Consider the following 23,388-nt stretch of genomic DNA (forward strand, 5'->3'; position numbering starts at 1 on the left):
ATTTTTTCCCCAATTTTCACCTAAAATGACATACCCAAATCTAACTGCCTGTAGCTCAGGACCTGAACAAGGATATGCATATTCTTGATACCATTTGAAAGGAAACACTTTGAAGTTTGTGGAAATGTGAAATGAATGTAGGAGAATATAACAGATTAGAGCTGGTAAAAGATAATACAAAGGAAAAAAAATGCTATTTTTGTACAATCATCTTTGAAATGCAAGAGAAAGGCCATAATGTATTAATCCAGCCCAAGCGCAATTTAGATTTTGGCCACTAGATGGCAGCAGTGTATGTGCAAAGTTTTAAACTGATCCAATGAACCACTGCATTTCTGTTAAAAATGTTGTATCAAGACTGGCCAAAGTGCCTAATTGGTTTATTAATAACTTTTCAAGTTCATAACTGTCTTGATAACTCATAACTCTTTCACTGTAATAGCTACTATAAATTGGACAGTGTAGTTAGATTAACAAGAATTTAAGCTTTCTGCAAATATCATGTATGTCTATGTCCTGGGAAATGTTCGTGTTACTTACAACCTCATGCTAAACGCATTAGCCTACTTTAGCTCAACCTTCCTGCGGGGACCCACCGATCTTGTAGAGGTTATTAATTCATAATGGGGTAAAGACACTTTACACTACAAAACTGTTAATACACATTATATTTTGGTGCACAGAATGACAGCTGTGGCAATGTGCAGTGATCAAAATAAATCTTTGATCATGCCCCCATTTGCACATCTTGCAAATTATGTAACAATTAGTACAGCTACACTAGCAACAGAGGCACGCTGGTTTGATGACGTCTTGCGGCTGAGATGCAATGGACCTCACATCTCCGAAGGATGGAGTGCTGCTCAATAACAATAAGCTCCCAGCACTTTCTCACATGATTGTGTGATGCAGAAAGGAATGGAAAACAAGTCTACCTCGGTCTATATTGCCGCAGAAGTGCGTTCAGGATGCAGTTTTGAATTTCAGTCGCTCCATAGGCTGGTATTGACAACTGAGGGGTAACATATTGGTCATTCTCGGCTGGGGGTAACTTGGGAGAGGGTGGACGATGGCAGGCGCTAAACTCACGCCGTCTCCTTCGGAGATAGACCCAGACGTCAAGACCGAGGCGACGAAAACACCGGAGGAGCCGACTTGGGTCAACCCGTTGAAGCCGATACGGACGATGGGCTCTTTTGGGAGTGATGCTGGGCAAAGGTACCGCACATTGACCCGCATGAAGCCGCTGCATGTTTCAGACTAAGAGCACCAGTTCGATATCAAACCTGCAGCATCCTCAAACCCGTGTGATGCTTCAAGCGCGCGGCGCAAAGCGCAGTGAAATTGTATCCCATATAAGCTATTTATTATTATATTTAGGCAAAGGATATGAATTAGCCTATGTAATGATACATTCGTATCGAATATATACCCTACATTCCTTAGTCGATTATATCTTTTTGCAAAAATGAAAATAACAAATCGCGATCTCTGTTTTCCAGTCTGTTGATAGGTTAAGGCTATATTGACACATGTTATGCGCGATTTATGAAACTGATTTATGCACGCAATGGGACTGTTTGTTACATTTGCGGAAATTGGCGCTGTATGTGCCACCCACTTGTAAATCATATTTTTTCTAAGCCTCCTGTTTAAGGTTTTTCTGGGTTTTTCTTTATGTCTGCAGTTTGATTCCTGTGCATCGCTTACATAACTCCGAGGATGCTGCTGCTCTTTATAGACCGTACAATTGCTTTATTGGTTGCATGGAGGATATTGACACATTTGTATTGATATTTTGCTCATTCAAGTGATTTAATCGATTTAAATTTCTATGATAGACATTTACTTTTGTGTAAATTAGCAGACGCTCTTAACCAGAGCGACTTACAGGAGCAATAAGCGTTAAATGCCTTGCTCAAGGGCACATCGACAGAGCCCTGTCTGCTCGGGGATTCGAGAATTCTAACCAGAAACCTTTCAGTTACTGTCTGCTTTCCAATGCAAACCACAGCGGATTATGAGAGAGGTGTGTGTGTGTGTGTGTGTGTGTGTGTGTGTGTGTGTGTGTGTGTGTGTGTGTGTGTGTGTGTGTGTGTCGCCTATGTGTGTAGCCTAGGCTACATGTGTGTCAGAGCACATCAGCAACTACAGTGGAATAGCCTTACCTTTACTCCCCAGCCAAGTCACATGAGATGCTTCTCTCTGAATGGGACTGCACGGTTTCATTAAGGGGGAGGATATGCAGGCAGCCTACAATGGCCTGCCTGAATAAAAGTCAGTATGGGTGTTAAAATGCTCTCTTTAATATTCTCATCCCTTCTCGCCGTTTCTCTTAGCAAGTTACTGCATAGTTCAATTAATGATGTTGGTTGGGCAGAAACTTGCAACAATGTTTTGAGTCTGCTACAGTATTTTTGCTGTGTAGCAAAATCCAGAGGGGCAAAGTAAGGTTGAGCTTGGTGCAGGGTGTTAAATCTTTTAATAGTTGCAGAGAGTTGTGCCAAGTCAAAACAGTTAATTACAGCAGTTTTAACATTATTAACAGTTACATATGCCTGTAATGTTTAGTTCTGACATTTATGCACATTGGACCCACTTACATGTGATTTTCCAATGTCACTGGCTATTCAGAAACATTGACACACGTATGTTAATCGTTTTCTGTATACCATTACAACAATAATTCTGTCAAAGCGAATGCAATATTGCTGAGGCTATAGTATACTGCCTTACTGCCTGTGAAAATAGGACAGTATAGTTTGTAGGCAGTATATGTTTCTATTTCAAAGGCACTATCTCTCATCAATAATACAGACTGAGGCAGAACTCAAGAGGCCCACTGCTGCACCACCAGCAAAAATTCATCAGGGGGCTTTTTATGGAGTCTAAAGTACTGTAGCTGGTATACCATAGAGCAGGGGTAGACAAGCCTGGTCCTGTGGGGCCACAGGCACTTCATGTTTTTGATTTAAAGTGAAAATTTGAGGCCCGCACTCGATCCTAACCCGCAAATATAGAAAATGCACTGTACGGTCAGAGATGGTGGAACTATTTTTTGACAGGCCTTTTTAGATAGATCTATGTTTCTGCTTATAATTTACAACATTTATGTAGACTATTTGTTAGTCAGGCTATTTGTTAGGGGTTGCAGGTAGCATAGTGGTTAGAGCGTTGGGCCAGTAACCGAAAGGTTGCTCGATCGAATCCCGGAGCTAACAAGGTAAAAATCTGTCATTCTGCCCCTGAACAAGGCAGTTAACCCACTGTTCCCCGGTAGGCCGTCATTGTAAATAAGAATGTGTTCTTAACTGACTTGCCTGGTTAAATAAAAATATGGTGTGAGGTGCTTTGCACCCTCACTATAATTAGATACATGTAGCTTTTCTTCTGTTATTACTAGAATGCTAAATATATCCTTGCTCACCAGAATAATGTCATAAATAGATATGCTTCAATCCAGTTGACATCGGAAAGTTTGTTTTCTCTTTCTATTTCATCTCTGCTTCTCTCGCGCAGCAAAGACATTTAGAGAAAATGCAATAGGCCTAACTCTAAAACAACGAGAAAGCCTTTCCATGTAAAATGTCCAAATTTCATCAGTTTGACCAGTTTTAAGGAAATTAAAAGCTGTTAAAACGACTCAACATGCTTGTTTATAAGATTTCAGTTCAGCTTGGATGCATATTTTATGTGGTTGAAATACTATCAGCGTTTATGATGCCGATAAAGCTGGCACCCTTTACACACGGTCCCTAACCGCGCATTCATTCTCTCAACATCCTATAATAAATTAATAATATTTCTCCACTCCTGTTCCTGATTCAACATGTACATTTGGTGTATCATTTTACTGCAAGAAATGCTTAATTCTGCAGGAGTTAATATCATATTAGGTCAGAGTTTCCCAAACTCGGTCCTCGGGACACCAATGGATGTACATTTTGTTTTTTGCCCTAACAAAACAGAGCTGATTCAATTTGAATTCCTCCTCTTGTGGCTGTCGAATTTGTATAGCGCCTCACAATCATCATACATAACATACATATCATCCTCTTTTACCACTTCACCAAATCTTTTCCAAACATTAGACTACTGTTCTTGTCCTCTCTTCTATTTATTTTCAACAGTAGAAGCTACCAGGCCTCTGCAGATCTTCTTCTCCTGTCTGCCCTGCCTATTTTTTATCCCCTGTTGTTGTTTCCCCATGCTGTCAGCCTTAGGCTCTGAGACAGAGATGATTGGGAAGTGTAAAGAGCCCTGTGTGTGTGTGTGTCCACGTGCTAGTGATGCGCGTCAACTGTTTCACCCGCACGCAATTGCTAATAACACATCCACAACTGCCAGACTATATGTGAAAATCTAAGGCCTACACCCGACCCTAACCCCCAAATATAGATAATGCACTGTACAGTCAGAGGTGGCGGAACAATTTTTTGACAGGCCTTTTTACATAGGCCTATGTTTCTGCTTATAATTTCCGACATTTTGGTAGGCTATTTGTTAGTCAACTTGTCTATAATTAGATGCAGCTTCTCTTATGTCATTACTTGGTTCCCTAGAATACTACATTAACCCTTGCTCACAATAATAAAAGTCATAAAACATTGATAGAATGAATGCTTAAATCTAGTTGACAGTGGTAAAGTTTGTTTTCACTTTCATCTCTGTTTCTCTCATGCAGCAAATATATTTAAGACCTAATGAAAAACCTCAATATAGCCTATAGATATGAATTGCACAAGAATTATACATTTATGGATTTTTAATGCATTGTTTTCTCTATATTCAACCCGTCTGCCCACCACGCACCCACCCTTCATCCACGTGGATATAACCGCGGGGACTGCGGGTTATGAGTCAACCCGTACATCACTAGCGCTTGTGCATGTGTATGTGCATTCATGTGTGTGTGCTTGCGTGCAGGGACAAAATAGTGTTCCTCAGATGATTATGATAATGGTGGTTATGACTCTAAGCCCATGCAGCTTAATATACTCACAAAAGCCTCAGAGTCATCGTGCACTGATCTAAATACACTGGAGTGAGAATGAGAGTAAATCGGCCCACTGTTGTTGAGTGTACTGTATGCAGCCAGGCACAGCAGTCTTCACTGAAGAGCCTACAGTGTTGATTTACTGCTGCAGCATGGAATGATAGACACAGCAGAGTATAGCAGAGATAGTCTGAGACGTTTGTAATATCCGTTATCATATTAGATAGTCAAACAGCACCACACATTAGATAGTTAGTCTGGAGTGCTGATCTTTTATGCATTGATCTTGTCTGAAATTCAAAGGGAAAGGGGGATACCTAGTCAGTTGTACAACTGAATGCATTCAACTGAAATGTGTCTTCCGCATTTAACCCAACCCCTCTGAATCAGAGAGGTGCGGGGGGCTGCCTTTAATCAACATCCACGTCGAGGCTCTCATTTGCATAATAGTGTCCATATCATTTCATTTTACATGTCCATGTATTGTGTGACAAACATTTTATAGTACAAAAACGTTACATTACTGTATCTGTGATTGCAACAAAATTCCCACTTGCCATCACTTTTAATTCACTTCCTTCAGACAGAAAGGATGCTGTCAGTCAGTCAATCAGTCAGAGATCAGAGTTTTCCATGGGAAGGCAATGAAACATGATCAGTGTGAGACCTGTCCTCTACGTGTTCAGTGTTCAGCTCCAGAAAGGATGGAAGTAAGGAGAGATGGAAGGAAGGAGTGAGAATCCATAATATGACCCATCTCCATTGACCCACCGCTCCATTCCTCCTCACTCCTCTCTGTTTAGTTATTCATTACGGCATTATTTAAATGCCTAGGAACCCCCTCAGTGCCGTGCTAGGATGCTTCACGGTACATTCATACCAACAGCTGGTCGGAAGGATGTAGGATGTAAACAAACAGTGTAACCAAAACTTACAGTAAGCTAATATAGTAGTTTTCTTTCCAAGGATACAGGAAGTTGATACTGTAAGATCTTGTTCTTTTATACTGTAAAATATTTGTACGATATTCTGATTATGGGACTATTATGATTATGCGATTATAGGATTAATAGTACTCGCTTCCAAAGCATGTGCCTTATATCCTGAAATTAAAAAGATAGATTAATTGTGTGCATCTCAATTGAGATGTTACTCAGGTTTGATACATTAGGGATAAATCATCATTTATATAATGGTTATGGGAATATGCTATGTTCTATGCTTCCAAAGTCTGTCCCTTAATGTTATGAAATCAAAATATTTTTTGTAACTGTATCCATATAGATCAGGCTTTCCCAAACTCAGTCCTGGGGACCGCAAAGGGTGCATGTTTAGGTTTTTACCCTAACACTACGCAGCTGATTCAAATAATTAAAGCTTGATGATGGGCAAAAATCTAAATGTGCACCCCTTGGGGTCCCCAGGATCGAGTTTGGGAGCAAAGCACTTAACCTTAATTGCTACGGGTCTGCTAAATGACAAAAAGCAATGGCTTGGCCACAATGCTCTGGCCTCAATAGTAATAACAACTTTTGTCTAGGGAATGGCTGGAGGATGCTGATGACGGATTGCAGGGGGATTTGTTCCTCTGCAGGCCGAGGCTGCTGCTTTTCTAATTGAAATGAGGAGAGTGCTGTGCTTGAAAAGACTGAACGCAATGTTCTTTCTCTTTGTTAGTTCTCTGCCTTAGTTTAATCTCTTACAACCTCACCAGTCCTCTCTTAAGCCCCCTGTACCACAATAATTGATTATGTATAGGCTTATCCTATTCAGCTGTTGTTCAATGTAGGGCCACTACTATCGTCATTCACACACTGTATGTCGTGCCAGACATGATCTATTAGTGCAAATTGCCCATACAGTTGGCAGATTGTTTTTCATTTTTGTAAATGCAAATGATATCCCCATACCTCAAGCGCACCTTTTTAATAAATCCAAGAGCACCTTTCCAAGGGGTTACTTAGTTAAAATACAGGAGCTTGTTAGTTGATTGGACTCAATGCTGTATTTTTTATTCCTTTAGTGGGAGGGAGAACATGAACCAAGTTATTATCCAGGATCCCTTCTGGGATGTCTTCTTATCAATCCATCTCTAATCCGTTACTCTATATCTGTACTTAAATTGGCTATTTACTCAATTTAATAGAAATGTTGGTTGCACCTTTAACTGTGCCCTAATTAGCGTACAACTTAATCATCAAGATCTTAGAAGTTAACACACACTCCATTAGCTGCTGCCTTCAGTATACTCATAGCAGGTGTTACTGAAGCTAGCTACGGTGAGCTCCAAAAGTATTGGGACAGTGACACATTAGTTGATGTTTTGGCTCTGTACTCCAAAACTTGAAATTATAGTGACTATGAGGTTAAAGTGCAGACTAGACTATCAGCTTTAATTTGAGGGTATTTTAATCCATATCGGGTGAATTGTTTAGAAAGTACAGCAGTTTTGGAACATAGTCCCCCCATATTAGGTGAACAAAAGTAGTGGGACAAATTCACATATACAAAGTTATAGATGCACAAATATCAATCCCCTAAAATGCTAACCTCCCCTGTTATTGTATTGTGAGAGGTTAGCATATCATGGGGATATGATATTTGTGCGTCTGTAACTTTCTCACTCATCATTTTTCACGATTAATTCAGGAGTATCCGTAATCATGGTAGCATCAACATTAATGTAGAAGTGTTTAGAAACATATTATATTCTTATTTACAATAAAAGTGACTCCAAAATGACACAATACATTATTTACCATTAATTTCTATTGGGCACAAAATAATCTGAAATACAACCAAAACAAACAGCAAATGCATCAAACACATTTGTAGAGACACAAGTTTGATGTAGCCATTGCACCCTATGCATATGGGACCAAATACTTCACTTTTTACTACTTTAATATACATATAACTGAAATTGTTCCCAACGGTTCACTCGATATGGATGAAAATTCTCTCAAATTAAAGCTGACAGTCTGCACTTTAACCAGTAGTTGTTGTATCATTTCAAATCCAAAGTGCTGGAGTACACAGTCAAAACAACAACAAATGTGTCACTGTCCCAATACTTTTGGAGCTCACTGTATAAGGGGAAGTGCATCTGAAATCTCCATCTCTTGGGTTGTGTTGGTGCTTATTTCTAGCTTTCTTAATATAACTGTTCAGTTATGATTTCCTTGCCTTTTAGCAACTCTGGCTTAATGAGCTGTTTTAAAAGTCAACTGTCCCTTAGAACCAACTTCTCTGCTTTTAAACGGCATATGTGGCATCGATATGAGTCAGAAACATTAATTCTAGTGTCAAAATTGACTACAAAGTGTAAATAGCATAACTCCAGTCTCGTCCAAAGCTGAGCTTTCTAAGTGAGTTTGTCACTATTTACTGGAGGGTTGGGTATGGATTACGATCATGCCCACTTGCCCAGTGCCCACTAACACGAGAGAAGTAGCTGTGCTGCACACTCCATCCAAACATAGCAGCCAAAATCTCCAAGAAGTCAGACAGACCTGCACATTACACAGCACCTCAGACTTGTTTAAATAAGACAACACGTCACCAAGGCGATGTTGAAATAACCCTTGGCTTTAAGCGTGGTCATTTTCTGATTTGTTTGACAGTGTCAATCACTCGAGTCTGCCACTTTTTGGTGCAAAATGACAGTTGAGATGATCCGTTTGCACTTGTATCCCAACAACAATTTATCAATAACCCAAACCCCTGTTTTTTAATTTTTTAACATGATTCCCTATTAGACACCGCCAGACAGACGCACACTCTGGTAATAGATAGTGAGAAAGTTGTTAAAAACTAAACTGCACCGAAGCATGCTAGCTACTAACGTTACTTGCTAGCTTAATTGACAAACACAGAGTTGGCATTTAGCTAGCTAGCAAGTGATTTTGAGCACTGATAAACAGCGTGTAACTTGTGCTTTATTTACGATAGCTTGACAGTTTGCAGTTGATGAAGTTGTATACATGTTATTGTTCTCAAAAATCAGTCCTGAGCGCGCTCCCATACTTTCCCGACTCGATAGACTGTATGCAATGCGCTGACTAGTTTTTATGCACAATTATTTACTTGAGAAATACTTCACCAAACACCTTAGCTAGGTGTAAAACTGCGTGACTAAGACCTCCTCGGCAAAAACGTCTAAATTAATGACAGATGTCTTGATTTATCCTAAATTATTTCTGACTATTTTAAGGAAGTGGCTATGTTATTACTATGATGACTCAGGGGGGGGGGGGGGGGCACACAACAGTATTAGCCAGAGTATGCAAACATAAAACACCACCATCAAACTACACCCCCAAGACAACTCTTGTTTGGTTTAATTCAATGTCCACTAGCATTTCTTAATCAGCAATCTTCAAAACGAGGCCAAATCAGGGAGTGCAGTCACCCTTTAACGTGGTCCTCATGGTAAATTATGTCACAATTGTTATCATTAGGGATGTGTTCTGGAGCGGATGCAGTAGCTCATCAGTTGACTTGCAAAGCGAAGTAGCCCCCATGGAAGCATTGTCGTGATTGGTGCGTTGTGAGTTCCTACCCACAATCCCTACTTTGATAGTCGAGTGGAGCTAAAAGCTGCCATTAACATTCAGGAGGGTGTATATGTTTGTGTGTGCATGCGTGGAGATCCTTACAAACACTAAATGCAAATGCCTTACATGTTTAAGTCACTGTTTGTCCCTTTGGATTATAAGGACAGAGTAATTCCCCAGAGGTGTTGGCAGAGGCAGGTGTGACCACAGGAGGGGTGTAGTTTTATGCCCCACTGCAGGCAAGCTTCCACTTTTGGGAAACGGAATCAAAACTACAAGTTCCAGCATCCCTCTAAATTACTGCAGAGACTCATGTGGCCCCACAACATTTCAATAGGTCCTTGAGGGAACAAGTGACAGAGGGTTCAGCCAGTGTTAGCAGCATGGATCTGCATTAATTCACAAATACATGCAGTGTTTAGCACTGGTTTAGCACTAGCAGTTGCTGTTTTTTATATAAATTGGTTTGCCGGATCTACTGTCAAGGTGAGGTGAGAATCAATTTGTTCCTGCATTGCATGCCTCAGGGGCTAAACAGAATGTGACAGTGTTTATGATACACTACCTCACCTGCATGATTACCAAGACAACAGAGACTTGCAGGCTCTTCCAGTGGGCCTGTGATGCCTCTGATACCAGAGGCAGAGATCGAGTGGTTGTTGATGTAGCAGTAGATATGTAATCAACAGAGCTGATGAGAGGAAGAACATCTGTGTATGGCCTACCGCTTGAGTACCAGATAAGTGCTTTATAATTAGATACCATCTTTATTGTTCATTTCACAGCCCTCAACTACAGCCATCAAACAGACCGACACTCACCTAGAGAGATGTTGACAAAACCACTCTGTCCATTGCCATGGAGACACCAGTCTCACTTGTATTTGGATTGTCCCAACCTCTACATATGATGTATAGCTTAGAAATGCTCAGACTATCAACAGACTTTCAGTTGGATTTGTATTAAAGAGCCACTGAACACGCTGATTGGCAAGTGTGTTTTTTTTAAATCTCATTCGAAAAATGAGATTTCAGTCTTTGGGGTGTGTTTCCTGACCGATTACGCATTTCGTTAATGATGTTTGTCCCCCATTATCCTATTTACACTTTGTAGTCAATTCTGACACTAGAATAACTGTTTCTGACTCGAATCGATGCCACATAGGCCGTTTTCAAAGGGATTTGTTGCTTTTTAAAGGCAGTCGCTCTTTAAATGTCAACTGAAACATAATAAATCAAACAGACAGCGTGTAAATTATTGATTGATTGAACATCTATACTGTATATCAGTGTGAAGTTTGTCAAGTTCCCCAAGGTTGCAAATGTATATTCTCCAGCAAATCATCAAACCCTTGATTAGTTGAATCAGGGGTGCTTGTACGGGGCATGAACAAAAAAGGGTAGAAGAGGACTGCAGTTGAGAAACACCTGTGTAGATCATCTGTTGAAGACTGTCCAAATAAATTGCTTCTAAAAATGTTGCAGTGTACAACGATGTCAGGGACAGACTGAATACTAAAATAGGGTTTTTTATTTGGCAGTCAAAAGTTTTCGCCTTAGAGACTCAATAGGTGATGAGTTCCAGTTTAGAGTAGTGTGGATAAAACATCTCTGTTCACACCTAAGTGGTTACTGGACCTCTCCAGGGTCCTGACTACTTCCTGATTGTGATGCGCAACACACTATTCTCTTCATCCACACTGAGTGACCTGAATGTAGTTGAGCTCAGGGATTTAGGTTTAGCTCAAAAGTATGTGGCCTGGACAACATTGTAATCTGCCTCTGATGTACAATACCGTTCAAAAGTTTGGGGTCACTTAGAAATGTCCTTGTTTTTGAAAGAAAATCACTTTTTTTGTCCATTAAAATAACATCAAATTGATCAGAAATACAGTGTAGACATTGTTAATGTTGTAAATGACTATTGTAGCTGGAAACGGCTGATATTTTATGTAATATCTACATAGAGTAGGCGTACAGGGGCCCATTATCAGCAACCATCACTCCTGTGTTCCAATGGCATGTTGTGTTAGCTAATTCAAGTTGATCATTTTAAAAGACTAATTGATCATTAGAAAAACCTTTTGCAATTATGTTAGCACAGCTGAAAACTTTTGTGCTCATTAAAGAAGCAATAAACTGGCCTTCTTTAGACTAGTTGAGTATCCGGAGCATCAGCATTTGTGGGTTCGATTACAGGCTCAAAATGGCCAGGAACAAATAACTTTCTTCTGAAACTCGTCAGTCTATTCTTGTTCTGAGAAATGAATATTATTCCATGCGACAAATTGCCAAGAAACTGAAGATCTCGTACAACGCTGTGTACTACTCCCTTCACAGAACAGCGCAAACTGTCTCTAACCAGAATAGAAAGAGGAGTGGGAGGCCCCGGTGCACAACTGAGCAAAAGGACAAGTACATTAGAGTGTCTAGTTTGAGAAACAGATGCCTCACAAGTCCTCAACTGGCAGCTTCATTAAATAGTACCCGCAAAACACCAGTCTCAACGTCAACGGTGAAAAGGCGACTCCGGGATGCTGGCCTTCTAGGCAGAGTTGCAAAGAAAAAGCCATATCTCAGACTGGCCAATAAAAAGAAAAGATTAAGATGGGCAAAATAACACAGACACTGGATAGAGGAACTCTGCCTAGAAGGCTAGCATCCCGGAGTCGCCTCTTCACTGTTGACGTCGAGACTGGTGTTTGCTCCAGATACTCATCTAGTCTAAAGAAGGCCAGTTGAATTGCTTCTTTAATCAGCACAAACATTTTCAGCTGTGCTAACACAATTACAAAAGGATTTTCTAATGATCAATTAGCCTTTTAAAATGATAAACTTGGGTTAGCTAACACAACGTGCCATTGGAACACAGGAGTGATGGTTGCTGATAATGTAGATATTCCATAAAAAGCATCTGTTTCCAGCTACAATAGTCATTTACAACATTAACAATGTCTACACTGTATTTCTGATCAATTTGCTGTTATTTTAATGGACCAAAAAATGTACTTTTCTTTAAAAAACAAGGACATTTCTAAGTGACCCCAAACTTTTGAACGGTAGTGTAGTAGGCCTATTTTAAGTGTCGCTTGAGAAAATGCTTAGATCAGGAACAGGTTCCAAAAAAATATTTGAATATTTTTATCCATCTACAAGTATAGGAAGTGACAAATCCATAAAAGGTATTTGTCCGATTCTATCTTTTTAATTTGTCAGGTACTATATCTAGGGAATTACCATGCCCCTCCTAATAAGAACTCAATCTGTCCATATTAGTTTATTTTTCTGACTATGTTTGATCAAAAGTACATTGTAAGTAAAGTAATGGTCTCTCCCCAAGGTCTCTCTCTATAAGCTGTTGATTCTTATAACTAAGATTCTCATTAGCAAACTTCAGGAAGTCTATAACTTTAGCTAGCATATTGCTCAGTATAAAGTATGGTACAGTCATTTTATACAAATCTGTTCCATACGATTTCATTCCGATTTAAAAAAATATTTTATTTAACTAGGCAAGTCAGTTAAGAACAAATTCTTATTTAATTGACTCACTTTTCTTATATCCTCCATGACTATTCGCATATCCTCCATGTTTGACATTGAGCCTTTGATTCTCAACATTATCCTTCTCTGTTTGCTGTCACCATATGTTATTAATGTGTCCATGGCACCGCTCGGCTCAATGTCACCATGATACATTCATTCAACCTGCTACAGAACGAAGTATAATCTGTCCAATTTGTCGTCATTTGAATGCTGAAGCCATTGCGATTGACCCAGTGGGTTTCCTTCCTGCTGTCCTGTAGTCTCCTGTGGTTTGCAATGAGAGTCTCCCGTCTGTTCTTAAACCAATCAAAGCATTGTATCCGAGAATCCCTGTCAATCCTAATGTGTGATCGTGATCCTGACCTATGATCAGTTTTTCATTTTTGTAAATCATGGCACCTGCTAATAGATCAGCACTCCTACTCTGAGACCCTTTTGTCTTTCTGGTGTTATGTGTCCTCTATAAAAGCATGCCGCTGCCCCCCATCCCTCCCTCTTCCTTTCCTCCTTTTCTCCTCTTAACATCTCCCTATCTGTGTCCATGTGTGCTGTGCCTATAGGTATCAGGAGGAGTACAGTATGGACTCTACCAACGCCCAGTAAGTCCCAGGGTACATCCCAAATGGCACCCGACTCCCTATATAGTGCATTACTTTTGACTAGGGCCTATAGGACTCTGCTTAAAAGTAGTGCCCTATGTAGGGAATAGGGTGCCATTTGGGACAGACCTCCAGCATCATGCTAGCATGGCATGGCATGTGTCCTGTGACTCTGTCCACTATGGGAGATTGATAAACACACACAGCTTGTCGTTCTTCTATCCCTCCCTTTTGACTTGAGCATGCGTCCAAAATGGCACCCTATTCCCTATACAGTGAGCACTACTTTTGACCAGAGCCATATGGGACCTGGTCAAAAGTAGTGCACTCACTGTATAGGGAATAGGGTGCCATTTAGGATGTTGCCTTAGTCACAGCACCAGATAAAACCGTTGAGCTTGTGTCATCAACCACTGGAGGAGTTTAGAGAAGTACTTTAGGTGCTAAAACCTTCAGATTATTTGATTTTGTTCAGTGATGCAGTCAGTGGATATGGTTGGAGTACATTGACTGTCTGCTTGCCTGCCTATACATTATTGCAGCGTACCGTAGGCATTACAATGTACATATTGTATAGTGCTATCTAGAAGAACTGCAAATTAGTAATTGATTGTCTTCATAGAGGAACGCTTATCAACCATTGTCAGCCGGTTTGATAAGTGTTCCCTCAGCATTTTATTCCAAATTACTTTTTAGAGAGATCATTATCAAAGTGGGCTAAACGGGCTACTGGTTACTAAAATCACATTATCGCGTATTTAAAACAAATATCAATACAGCGCTCCGGCCCGCAGAACAATCACCAACGCCACTAAATCAAACAGCAATTTTGATGTAGTGCGTGTGTGGTTCATTTTCTTGTGGGCTGCTATGCCTGGCAGGCTGGAAATTATAACTGATAACATGCTTTCTGTGCTCTCTGTGGTTTCTGTATTGTCTGTCTGTCTATCTGTCTGCCGAGGAGATGGACGGTGAATAGGTTTCCTTAGGGATGCTGTAAGTGCTGATGGTGCGGTGTCAGAGGCATGCAGCTGAGCTTAAATGTTGGCACAAGTGTTCTCTCCCATCGTCTTTCCCCTCTAGAGGTGGGGCAGGAAAGGGGAGGGAAGGAGGAAGGGAATTAGTATCACAAAATTATTTTGGACGATATTATATTATATTCTATTGTGTCTATTGTGTCGATTCTCAAAAAACGTAGTTAACGCTAGCTAGCGCTAGTCGGCTGTACCTGCGCCAAAAATGATTCTCCACCTATAGCTTGGCCCTCAGTCTTATTTTTAAATGGTGAGTCAACATGTTTTCAGCACTTTTATTTCCATGACCGATCAAAACTCGTTTTTATGATGGTTCTTTCTTGTCCCTCTGCAGCAGACATATAGTGAGCAATATGTTTGGAACATTGAATCGCAATAAAATTGCCGTATCGAAATGGAATACATATAGAATTGTGATAAATCATTGATACATATAGAATCGCAATACGCATCGTATCAGCACCTAAGTATCATGATAATATTGTATCGTGAGGTCCCTGGCAATTCCCAGCCCTATTTGCTTGCCATTTATGGAGAAAGAATCAATCGAGCAGTGGGTGGCAAAATGTTTAAACAAAACAGGGTTTTCCTCACAATATTTCCATATGATGGCATTCTGCTTTTGAGCATTTGGTACTCGATTTGTTAATTTCATGTACTAAAATAGTTCAAAGTCAAATCGCTTTTGAAACAGTATCTTGTATCATAAAATAACTTTGGTTAAAAAAAACAAGCAGTTATAGCTTACAAATTGTATTTTGCTCTTGTGGTCAAAGTGGATATTTGAGAGCAAAGTGGTCCTACATAATGTGATATGTGATCTGACCAGGCTTTGGAATTGACTCAGAAACACCAATTTAGAATGGAAAACATGATTATAATCAATCTTGATCGTGTTACCACTCACAGCAACAGTGTTTCTTTAAGATGTATCATCATCACTGTCTAATGCAGGGGGCTGAACACGGGAAATAGATTATGTCCTGCTTCATAAATTCCTCCCTAATGAATGTGGAGCATGTGAAGAAGTCAATTAGCTAGCAGTCTTAATTACAGAACAAGTAATAATAATTATACATTTCATTCCAAGTAGAATCTCAAAGGCGCACAATAATTTTGGGGATCTGGTGATTTTTGGGCGATGGTCGTCCACAGCTTCAGATGAATCTAGCCAGTTTGGAAAATTAGTGTCTTGAGCGGAGGGATCATTGATAGTGCAGCCAGGCAAGGAATTGGCTGGAAAACATCTGACAGAACGGCGCCGGAGCTTTTCATCGGGCACCTTGTCATCTTCGATGTGTATAGCTTCTCCTTCGTAAGTGTCACGTATACGCAGGGAGTTAGGAAGCAGGTGCAGTAGGAGAGGTTAATTACAATGATGCAAGGCAAATTAACAAAACGAACATGAAAACAAACCAAAACTGCCTGATACTGAGGCTACTGAGGGCTAAATAAATTATGAGGAATGATGATGAGGAAGGGGAGTCTTTCCTGGTGCATGGGTCCCACGGTGAAGGTGAGTGGTGCTGTGATGTGCGTGATTGTGACAAATCCCAATGGTTGCTTATCCAGGGCTTGGACCGGAAAAGGAGAGGAGAGTGTGTACGAATTTATGTTCAGGGAGGAGGCAAGGGCCTGGTCAAGGAAATTCCTTGTGGCACCCGAGTCCACTAGAGCTGTAGAGACAACACCTGAGAGACAGCCAGCCAGTGAAATGGGAACCAGAAAGGGTTTGGCAGAAAACGATGATGGAATACGCACACCTACCCTGGGAGACGGAAGATCACCTCTGCCCTAGTGGACTCGGGGTTGGGACGCACCGGACACCGCTGAAGCTGGTGCCCCTCCTGGCTGCAATAGGGACAGAGCCCCAGCTGTCTCCGGCAACTCCGCTCTGCCAGGGAGAGGTGTGTGGCCCCTACCTCCATGGGTTCAGGCTCAGCCTCAGGACAGCCAAAGGTGGGAGGTGAGTGGCGAGTTGAGCAACGGCGCTCCCGAAGAAGTTTATCAAAATTGATAGCCATCGTGATGAGTGTGTCCAAGGATAGGTTGTCATCCCGACACGCCAACTCCATCTGGACCTCTTTGCGCCGTCCTCTCCAGAAGAGAGTGTGGAGGCCCGTCTCATTCCATCCGCTAGAGGCTGCCACAGTCCGAAGGTAAGGGCGTACTCCGCAGCGGTCTGGGGACCCTGCTGGAGTTGGAGATGTCGCTCACCTCCCTCTCTGCCCTCTGGAAGATGGTCAAAAACCGTCCCGAACAGAGCCGTGAACCTCTCATAGGAACCCAGCTCCTCCACTCCTCTCTCCCAGGCGGTGGTAGCCCACTTCAACGCCCGCCCGACCAGTAGGGAAATGACCGTGGCAACCTTGGACCTCTCGGTGGTTGGGGCTCCCGTCTGATGGGCGAAATAGAGGGAGCACTTGAGTAGGAAGTCATGGCATTTTGATGAAGTACTGTTATACTTCTCCGGAAGGGACAATAGGGCTTCGCTGACCTGGGTGGATGGCTGGGTAGGCTGGGGGACTGGCTCACTGTGACGACCCTTGGTAGGAGACCCTCTGATAGGGGTATGGATAGCCTCCCTGGTAGTGTTGAGGCGGTGGAGAACCTCCTCCATGGCCTTACCCAGTTGCGCCAGCTTGTCGCGGGGTTGGTCGAGCAGATGACCCTGTTCCTGGACCTTCTAGAAGATGGTTTTCTCCTCTAATGCTTCCATATTGCGAGGCAGTATGCTGTCACAAATACGAGTCAGGAAACAGGTGCAAAAAAACAGGGGATTCGTACTGAACAGGACAACAAACCAATACTGCCTGGTGACTGAGGCTACTGAGGGCTAAATGGTCCCATGTGGCTCAGTTGGTAGAGCATGGTGTTTGCAACGCCAGGGTTGTGGGTTAGATTCCCACGGGGGACCAGTATGGAATTTTTTTAAATGAAATGTATGCATTCACTACTGTAAGTCGCTCTGGATAAGAGCGTCTGCTAAATGACTAAAATGTAATGTAAAATGTAAATAAAGGGAATATAATCAAGGTGATGAAGTCCAGGCGTAATGATGGGGAGCAGGTGTGCGTAATAATGGTTGCCAGGGCCGGTGGTTAGTAGACCGGCGACGTTGAGCGCTGGAAAGAGGGAGTAGGCATGACAGTAAGTAGGCTGGATCATCCACTATCAAAGTGTACCACCCACCTGGGTGATGCCTCGGTGACTGTAAAAGCGGCAGTAAGACCACCACACTTGGTGGTTGTTCGGAAAAGCCCCCTATAAAGGGGTTTATTAAAAAATTCAATAAAAAACACTTTAAAAAAAAACAGTACAAAATTGACATAGTTCTCTGCCTAGGCTTCCTCAACACGCCATGGCAACCACAGAACAAGACCTCCAAGTAGGAGTTGTTAGACATGCAGGGACTGGCTCGGTTGTTTCCCTGAAAGCTGTAGTCTCTGTGTTGTAATACACCTCCAGTCAGCCTGGGCTGGACGATCCAAACCAGAAGGCTATGGAAGGCTGGTTCTGTTGATCAATAAATGTACATTTGAAAGCTAAACATAGCCTATGCTTGAAAGTTTTAAAAGTCTTGTATTTGCATGAGCACCTGATTCTCTACTTCCAACATATCTCAACAGACATTGTGCTTGAGTAAGAACTGCTATTTCTATTTCTGATCACTTTGTGTATATTATGGATAGTCTGACTTTACTCTATCCACAGCCATCAAAGATAGAAATAGGTTGACTAGAGCAGTGGAGTTGGTTGACTAGAGAGAGAGAGAGAAAGAGAGAGAGATATATAGAATATTGTTCAGTATGCAAATAAATGTATGTAGGAAGATAACATGGGAAATCAACACAGCTGTGTGTCTCCTATCAAACAAGCCTCGGCTCAGCCGATGGGATAACTGTTCTGAACGTGTTTAGAATGTGTAGGAAATTACCTAGACAATTTTCCAAGTGTCCAACTGTTTGGTTGCATCTCAGTCACTCTGTCAGAACTCTCTACGAGAGGTGGGTGTAGTAGTCAGGCGCAGGAGAGGAGTAGATGCAAAAAATGTTTAATGAGTCCATCCAAAACATACAGGCCCAGGACCTAAATACAGTCTGTTAACACCACTAGAAGAAACAATCTAGGGAAAAACCTGAATGAATATACATGAACAAAAATAACGTTGCCCAACATAGAAACAGGGAAACGAAAATAAACCCGCACGAAACAAAGCGGGTAGGGAGAAAATAAATAACCACACTAATTAACCTAAACAAGGAACAGGTGCACAATCAAAGCAGACAAGACCAAACGAAAAAGAAAAAAGGATTGGTGGCACATAGTAGACCGGTGACGACGACCGCCGAGCACCACCCGAACAGGGAGAGGAGCCACCGTCGGTGGAAATCGTGACAGTACCCCCCCCCCCCCCAACTCGCGGCTCTCTCAGCGCACCGGCCTCGAGGACGACCCGGGGGACGAGGTGCAGGGCGATCCGGACAGCGGACACCCCCCTCCTTACCCAGCACCTCTCCTCCGGGCCGTACCCCTCCCAATCCACGAGGTACTGCAGGCCCCCCACCCGACGCCTAGAGTCCAGCATGGACCCGACAGTGTACGCCGGTGCCCCCTCGATGTCCGGGGGGGAGGAGGGACCTCCCACACCTCAGCGTCCTGCAGTGGACCAGCTACCACCGGCCTGAGGAGAGACACATGAAACGAGGGGTTAATACGATAGTGAGGGGGGAGCCTTAACCTATAACATACCTTGTTTATTCTCCTCAGGACTTTAAATGGCCCTACAAACCATCGGCCCAGCTTCCAGCAGGGCAGGCGGAGGGGCAGGTTTCGGGTCGAGAGCCAGACCCGGTCTCCCGGCGCGAACACTGGAGCCTTACTGCGGTGGCGGTCAGCGCTCACCTTCTGCCGTCCCCCAGCCTGTTTAAGAGACTCCTGGACGGCTCTCCAGGTCTCCTTTGAGCGCTGCACCCAATCCTCCACCGCAGGAACCTCGGTCTGGCCCTGATGCCATGGTACCAGGACCCGGCTGATAGCCCAACACGCACTGAAACGGTGACATGTTCGTGGAAGAGTGGCGGAGTGAATTCTGGGCCATCTCGGCCCATGGGACGAACCTCGCCCACTCTCCTGGCCGGTCCTGGCAATATGACCGCAAAAACCTGCCCACATCTTGATTAACCCTTTCCACCTGCCCATTACTCTCGGGGTGAAAACCAGAGGTCAGGCTGATCGAGACCCCCAGACGCTCCACAAAACACCCTCCACGCCCTGGACGTAAACTGGGGACCCCGATCAGAAACTATGTCCTCAGGCACCCCATAGTGCCGGAAGACGTGTGTAAACAGGGCCTCTGCGGTCTGCAGGGCCGTAGGCAGACCGGGCAAAGGGAGGAGACGGCAGGACTTAGAAAACGTATCCACAACGAACAGGATCGTAGTGTTCCCCTGTGATGGAGGAAAATCAGTAAGGAAATCCACCGACAGGTCACTGTGGAACGGGAAAGGGCTGTAACTCCCCTCTACATTTACATTTACATTTAAGTCATTTAGCAGATGCTCTTATCCAGAGCGACTTACAAATTGGTGCATTCACCTTATGATATCCAGTGGAACAACCACTTTACAATAGTGCATCTAAATATTTTAAGGGGGGGGGGGGGGGGGGTTAGAAGGATTACTTTATCCTATCCTAGGTATTCCTTAAAGAGGTGGGGTTTCAGGTGTCTCCGGAAGGTGGTGATTGACTCCGCTGTCCTGGTGTCGTGAGGGAGCTTGTTCCACCATTGGGGTGCCAGAGCAGCGAACAGTTTTGACTGGGCTGAGCGGGAACTGTGCTTCCTCAGAGGTAGGGAGGCGAGCAGGCCAGAGGTGGATGAACGCAGTGCCCTTGTTTCGGTGTAGGGCTTGATCAGTGCCTGAAGGTACTGAGGTGCCGTTCCCCTCACAGCTCCGTAGGCAAGCACCATGGTCTTGTAGCGGATGCGAGCTTCAACTGGAAGCCAGTGGAGAGAGCGGAGGAGCGGGGTGACGTGAGAGACGGGCTGCGGCGTTCTGGATGAGTTGTAGGGGTTTAATGGCACAGGCAGGGAGCCCAGCCAACAGCGAGTTGCAGTAATCCAGACGGGAGATGACAAGTGCCTGGATTAGGACCTGCGCCGCTTCCTGTGTGAGGCAGGGTCGTACTCTGCGAATGTTGTAGAGCATGAACCTACAGGATCGGGTCACCGCCTTGATGTTAGTGGAGAACGACAGGTTGTTGTCCAGGGTCACGCCAAGGTTCTTAGCACTCTGGGAGGAGGACACAAGGGAGATGTCAACCGTGATGGCGAGATCATGGAACGGGCAGTCCTTCCCCGGGAGGAAGAGCAGCTCCGTCTTGCCGAGGTTCAGCTTGAGGTGGTGATCTGTCATCCACACTGATATGTCTGCCAGACATGCAGAGATGCGATTCGCCACCTGGTTATCAGAAGGGGGAAGGAGAAGATTAATTGTGTGTCGTCTGCATAGCAATGATAGGAGAGACCATGTGAGGATATGACAGAGCCAAGTGACTTGGTGTATAGCGAGAATAGGAGAGGGCCTAGAACAGAGCCCTGGGGGACACCAGTGGTGAGAGCACATGGTGCGGAGACAGATTCTCGCCACGCGACCTGGTAGGAGCGACCTGTCAGGTAGGACGCAATCCAAGCGTGGGCTGCGCCGGAGATGCCCAACTCGGAGAGGGTGGAGAGGAGGATCTGATGGTTCACAGTATCAAAGGCAGCAGATAGGTCTAGGAGGATGAGAGCAGAGGAGAGAGAGTTAGCTTTAGCAGTGCGGAGAGCCTCCGTGACACAGAGAAGAGCAGTCTCAGTTGAATGACCAGTCTTGAAACCTGACTGATTTGGATCAAGAAGGTCATTCTGAGAGAGATAGCAGGAGAGCTGGCCAAGGACGGCACGTTCAAGAGTTTTGGAGTGAAAAGACAGAAGGGATACTGGTCTGTAGTTGTTGACATCGGAGGGATCGAGTGTAGGTTTTTTCAGAAGGGGTGCAACTCTCGCTCTCTTGAAAACGGAAGGAACGTAGCCAGCGGTCAAGGATGAGTTGATGAGCGAGGTGAGGTAAGGGAGAAGGTCTCCGGAAATGGTCTGGAGAAGAGAGGAGGGGATAGGGTCAAGCGGGCAGGTTGTTGGGCGGCCGGCCGTCACAAGACGCGAGATTTCATCTGGAGAGAGAGGGGAGAAAGAGGTCAAAGCACAGGGTAGGGCAGTGTGAGCAGGACCAGCGGTGTCGTTTGACTTAGCAAACGAGGATCGGATGTCGTCGACCTTCTTTTCAAAATGGTTGACTTAGTCATCCGCAGAGAGGGAGGAGGGGGGGAGGAGGATTCAGGAGGGAGGAGAAGGTGGCAAAGAGCTTCCTAGGGTTAGAGGCAGATGCTTGGAATTTAGAGTGGTAGAAAGTGGCTTTAGCAGCAGAGACAGAAGAGGAAAATGTAGAGAGGAGGGAGTGAAAGGATGCCAGGTCCGCAGGGAGGCGAGTTTTCCTCCATTTCCGCTCGGCTGCCCGGTGCCCTGTTCTGTGAGCTCGCAATGAGTCGTCGAGCCACGGAGCAGGAGGGGAGGACCGAGCCGGCCTGGAGGATAGGGGACATAGAGAATCAAAGGATGCAGAAAGGGAGGAGAGGAGGGTTGAGGAGGCAGAATCAGGGGATAGGTTGGAGAAGGTTTGAGTAGAGGGAAGAGATGATAGGATGGAAGAGGAGAGAGTAGCTGGAGAGAGAGAGCGAAGGTTGGGACGGCGCAATACCATCCGAGTAGGGGCAGAGTGAGAAGTGTTGGATGAGAGCGAGAGGGAAAAGGATACAAGGTAGTGGTCGGAGACTTGGAGGGGAGTTGCAATGAGATTAGTGGAAGAACAGCATCTAGTAAAGATGAGGTCAAGCGTATTGCCTGCCTTGTGAGTAGGGGGGGAAGGTGAGAGGGTGAGGTCAAAAGAGGAGAGGAGTGGAAAGAAGGAGGCAGAGAGGGAATGAGTCAAAGGTAGACGTGGGGAGGTTAAAGTCACCCAGAACTGTGAGAGTTGAGCCATCCTCAGGAAAGGAACTTATCAAGACATCAAGCTCATTGATGAACTCTCCAAGGGAACCTGGAGGGCGATAAATGATAAGGATGTTAAGCTTGAAAGGGCTGGTAACTGTGACAGCATGGAATTCAAATGAGGAGATAGACAGATGGGTCAGGGGAGAAAGAGAGAATGTCCACTTGGGAGAGATGAGGATTCCAGTGCCACCACCCCGCTGGCCAGTTGCTCTCGGGGTATGCGAGAACACGTGGGCAGACGAGGACAGAGCAGTAGGAGTAGCAGTGTTATCTGTGGTAATCCATCTTTCCGTCAGCGCCAAGAAGTCGAGGGACTGGAGGGCAGCATAGGCTGAGATGAACTCTGCCTTGTTGGCCGCAGACCGGCAGTTCCAGAGGCTGCCGGAGACCTGGAACTCCACGTGGGTTGTGCGCGCTGGGACCACCAGGTTAGAGTGGCAGCGGCCACGCGGTGTGAAGCGTTTGTGTGGCCTGTGCAGAGGGGAGAGAACAGGGATAGACAGACACATAGTTGACAGGCTACAGAAGAGGCTACGCTAATGCAAAGGAGGTTGGAATGACAAGTGGAC

The 23,388-nt window shown here is 44.1% G+C and overlaps 1 protein-coding gene across 1 annotated transcript in view; it reads left to right on the forward strand.

Moving 5' to 3' along the window:
• Positions 1–535: 535 nt before the first annotated feature.
• The window catches only part of kcnt1b (potassium sodium-activated channel subfamily T member 1b), an 88,386-nt gene continuing 65,533 nt past the window's right edge, over positions 536–23,388 (forward strand). The window contains exons 1-2 of the mRNA XM_045706785.2: positions 536–1,218; positions 13,658–13,696. Of these exons, the coding sequence (XP_045562741.1) occupies positions 1,070–1,218; positions 13,658–13,696 (188 nt within the window). The 5' untranslated portion in view covers positions 536–1,069. The remainder of the gene's footprint in view (positions 1,219–13,657; positions 13,697–23,388) is intronic.

The sequence above is a fragment of the Salmo salar genome, chromosome 24 (genome assembly GCF_965601325.2).
Source record: "Salmo salar chromosome 24, fSalSal1, whole genome shotgun sequence".
In the NCBI taxonomy this organism is placed as follows: Eukaryota; Metazoa; Chordata; class Actinopteri; order Salmoniformes; family Salmonidae; genus Salmo; species Salmo salar.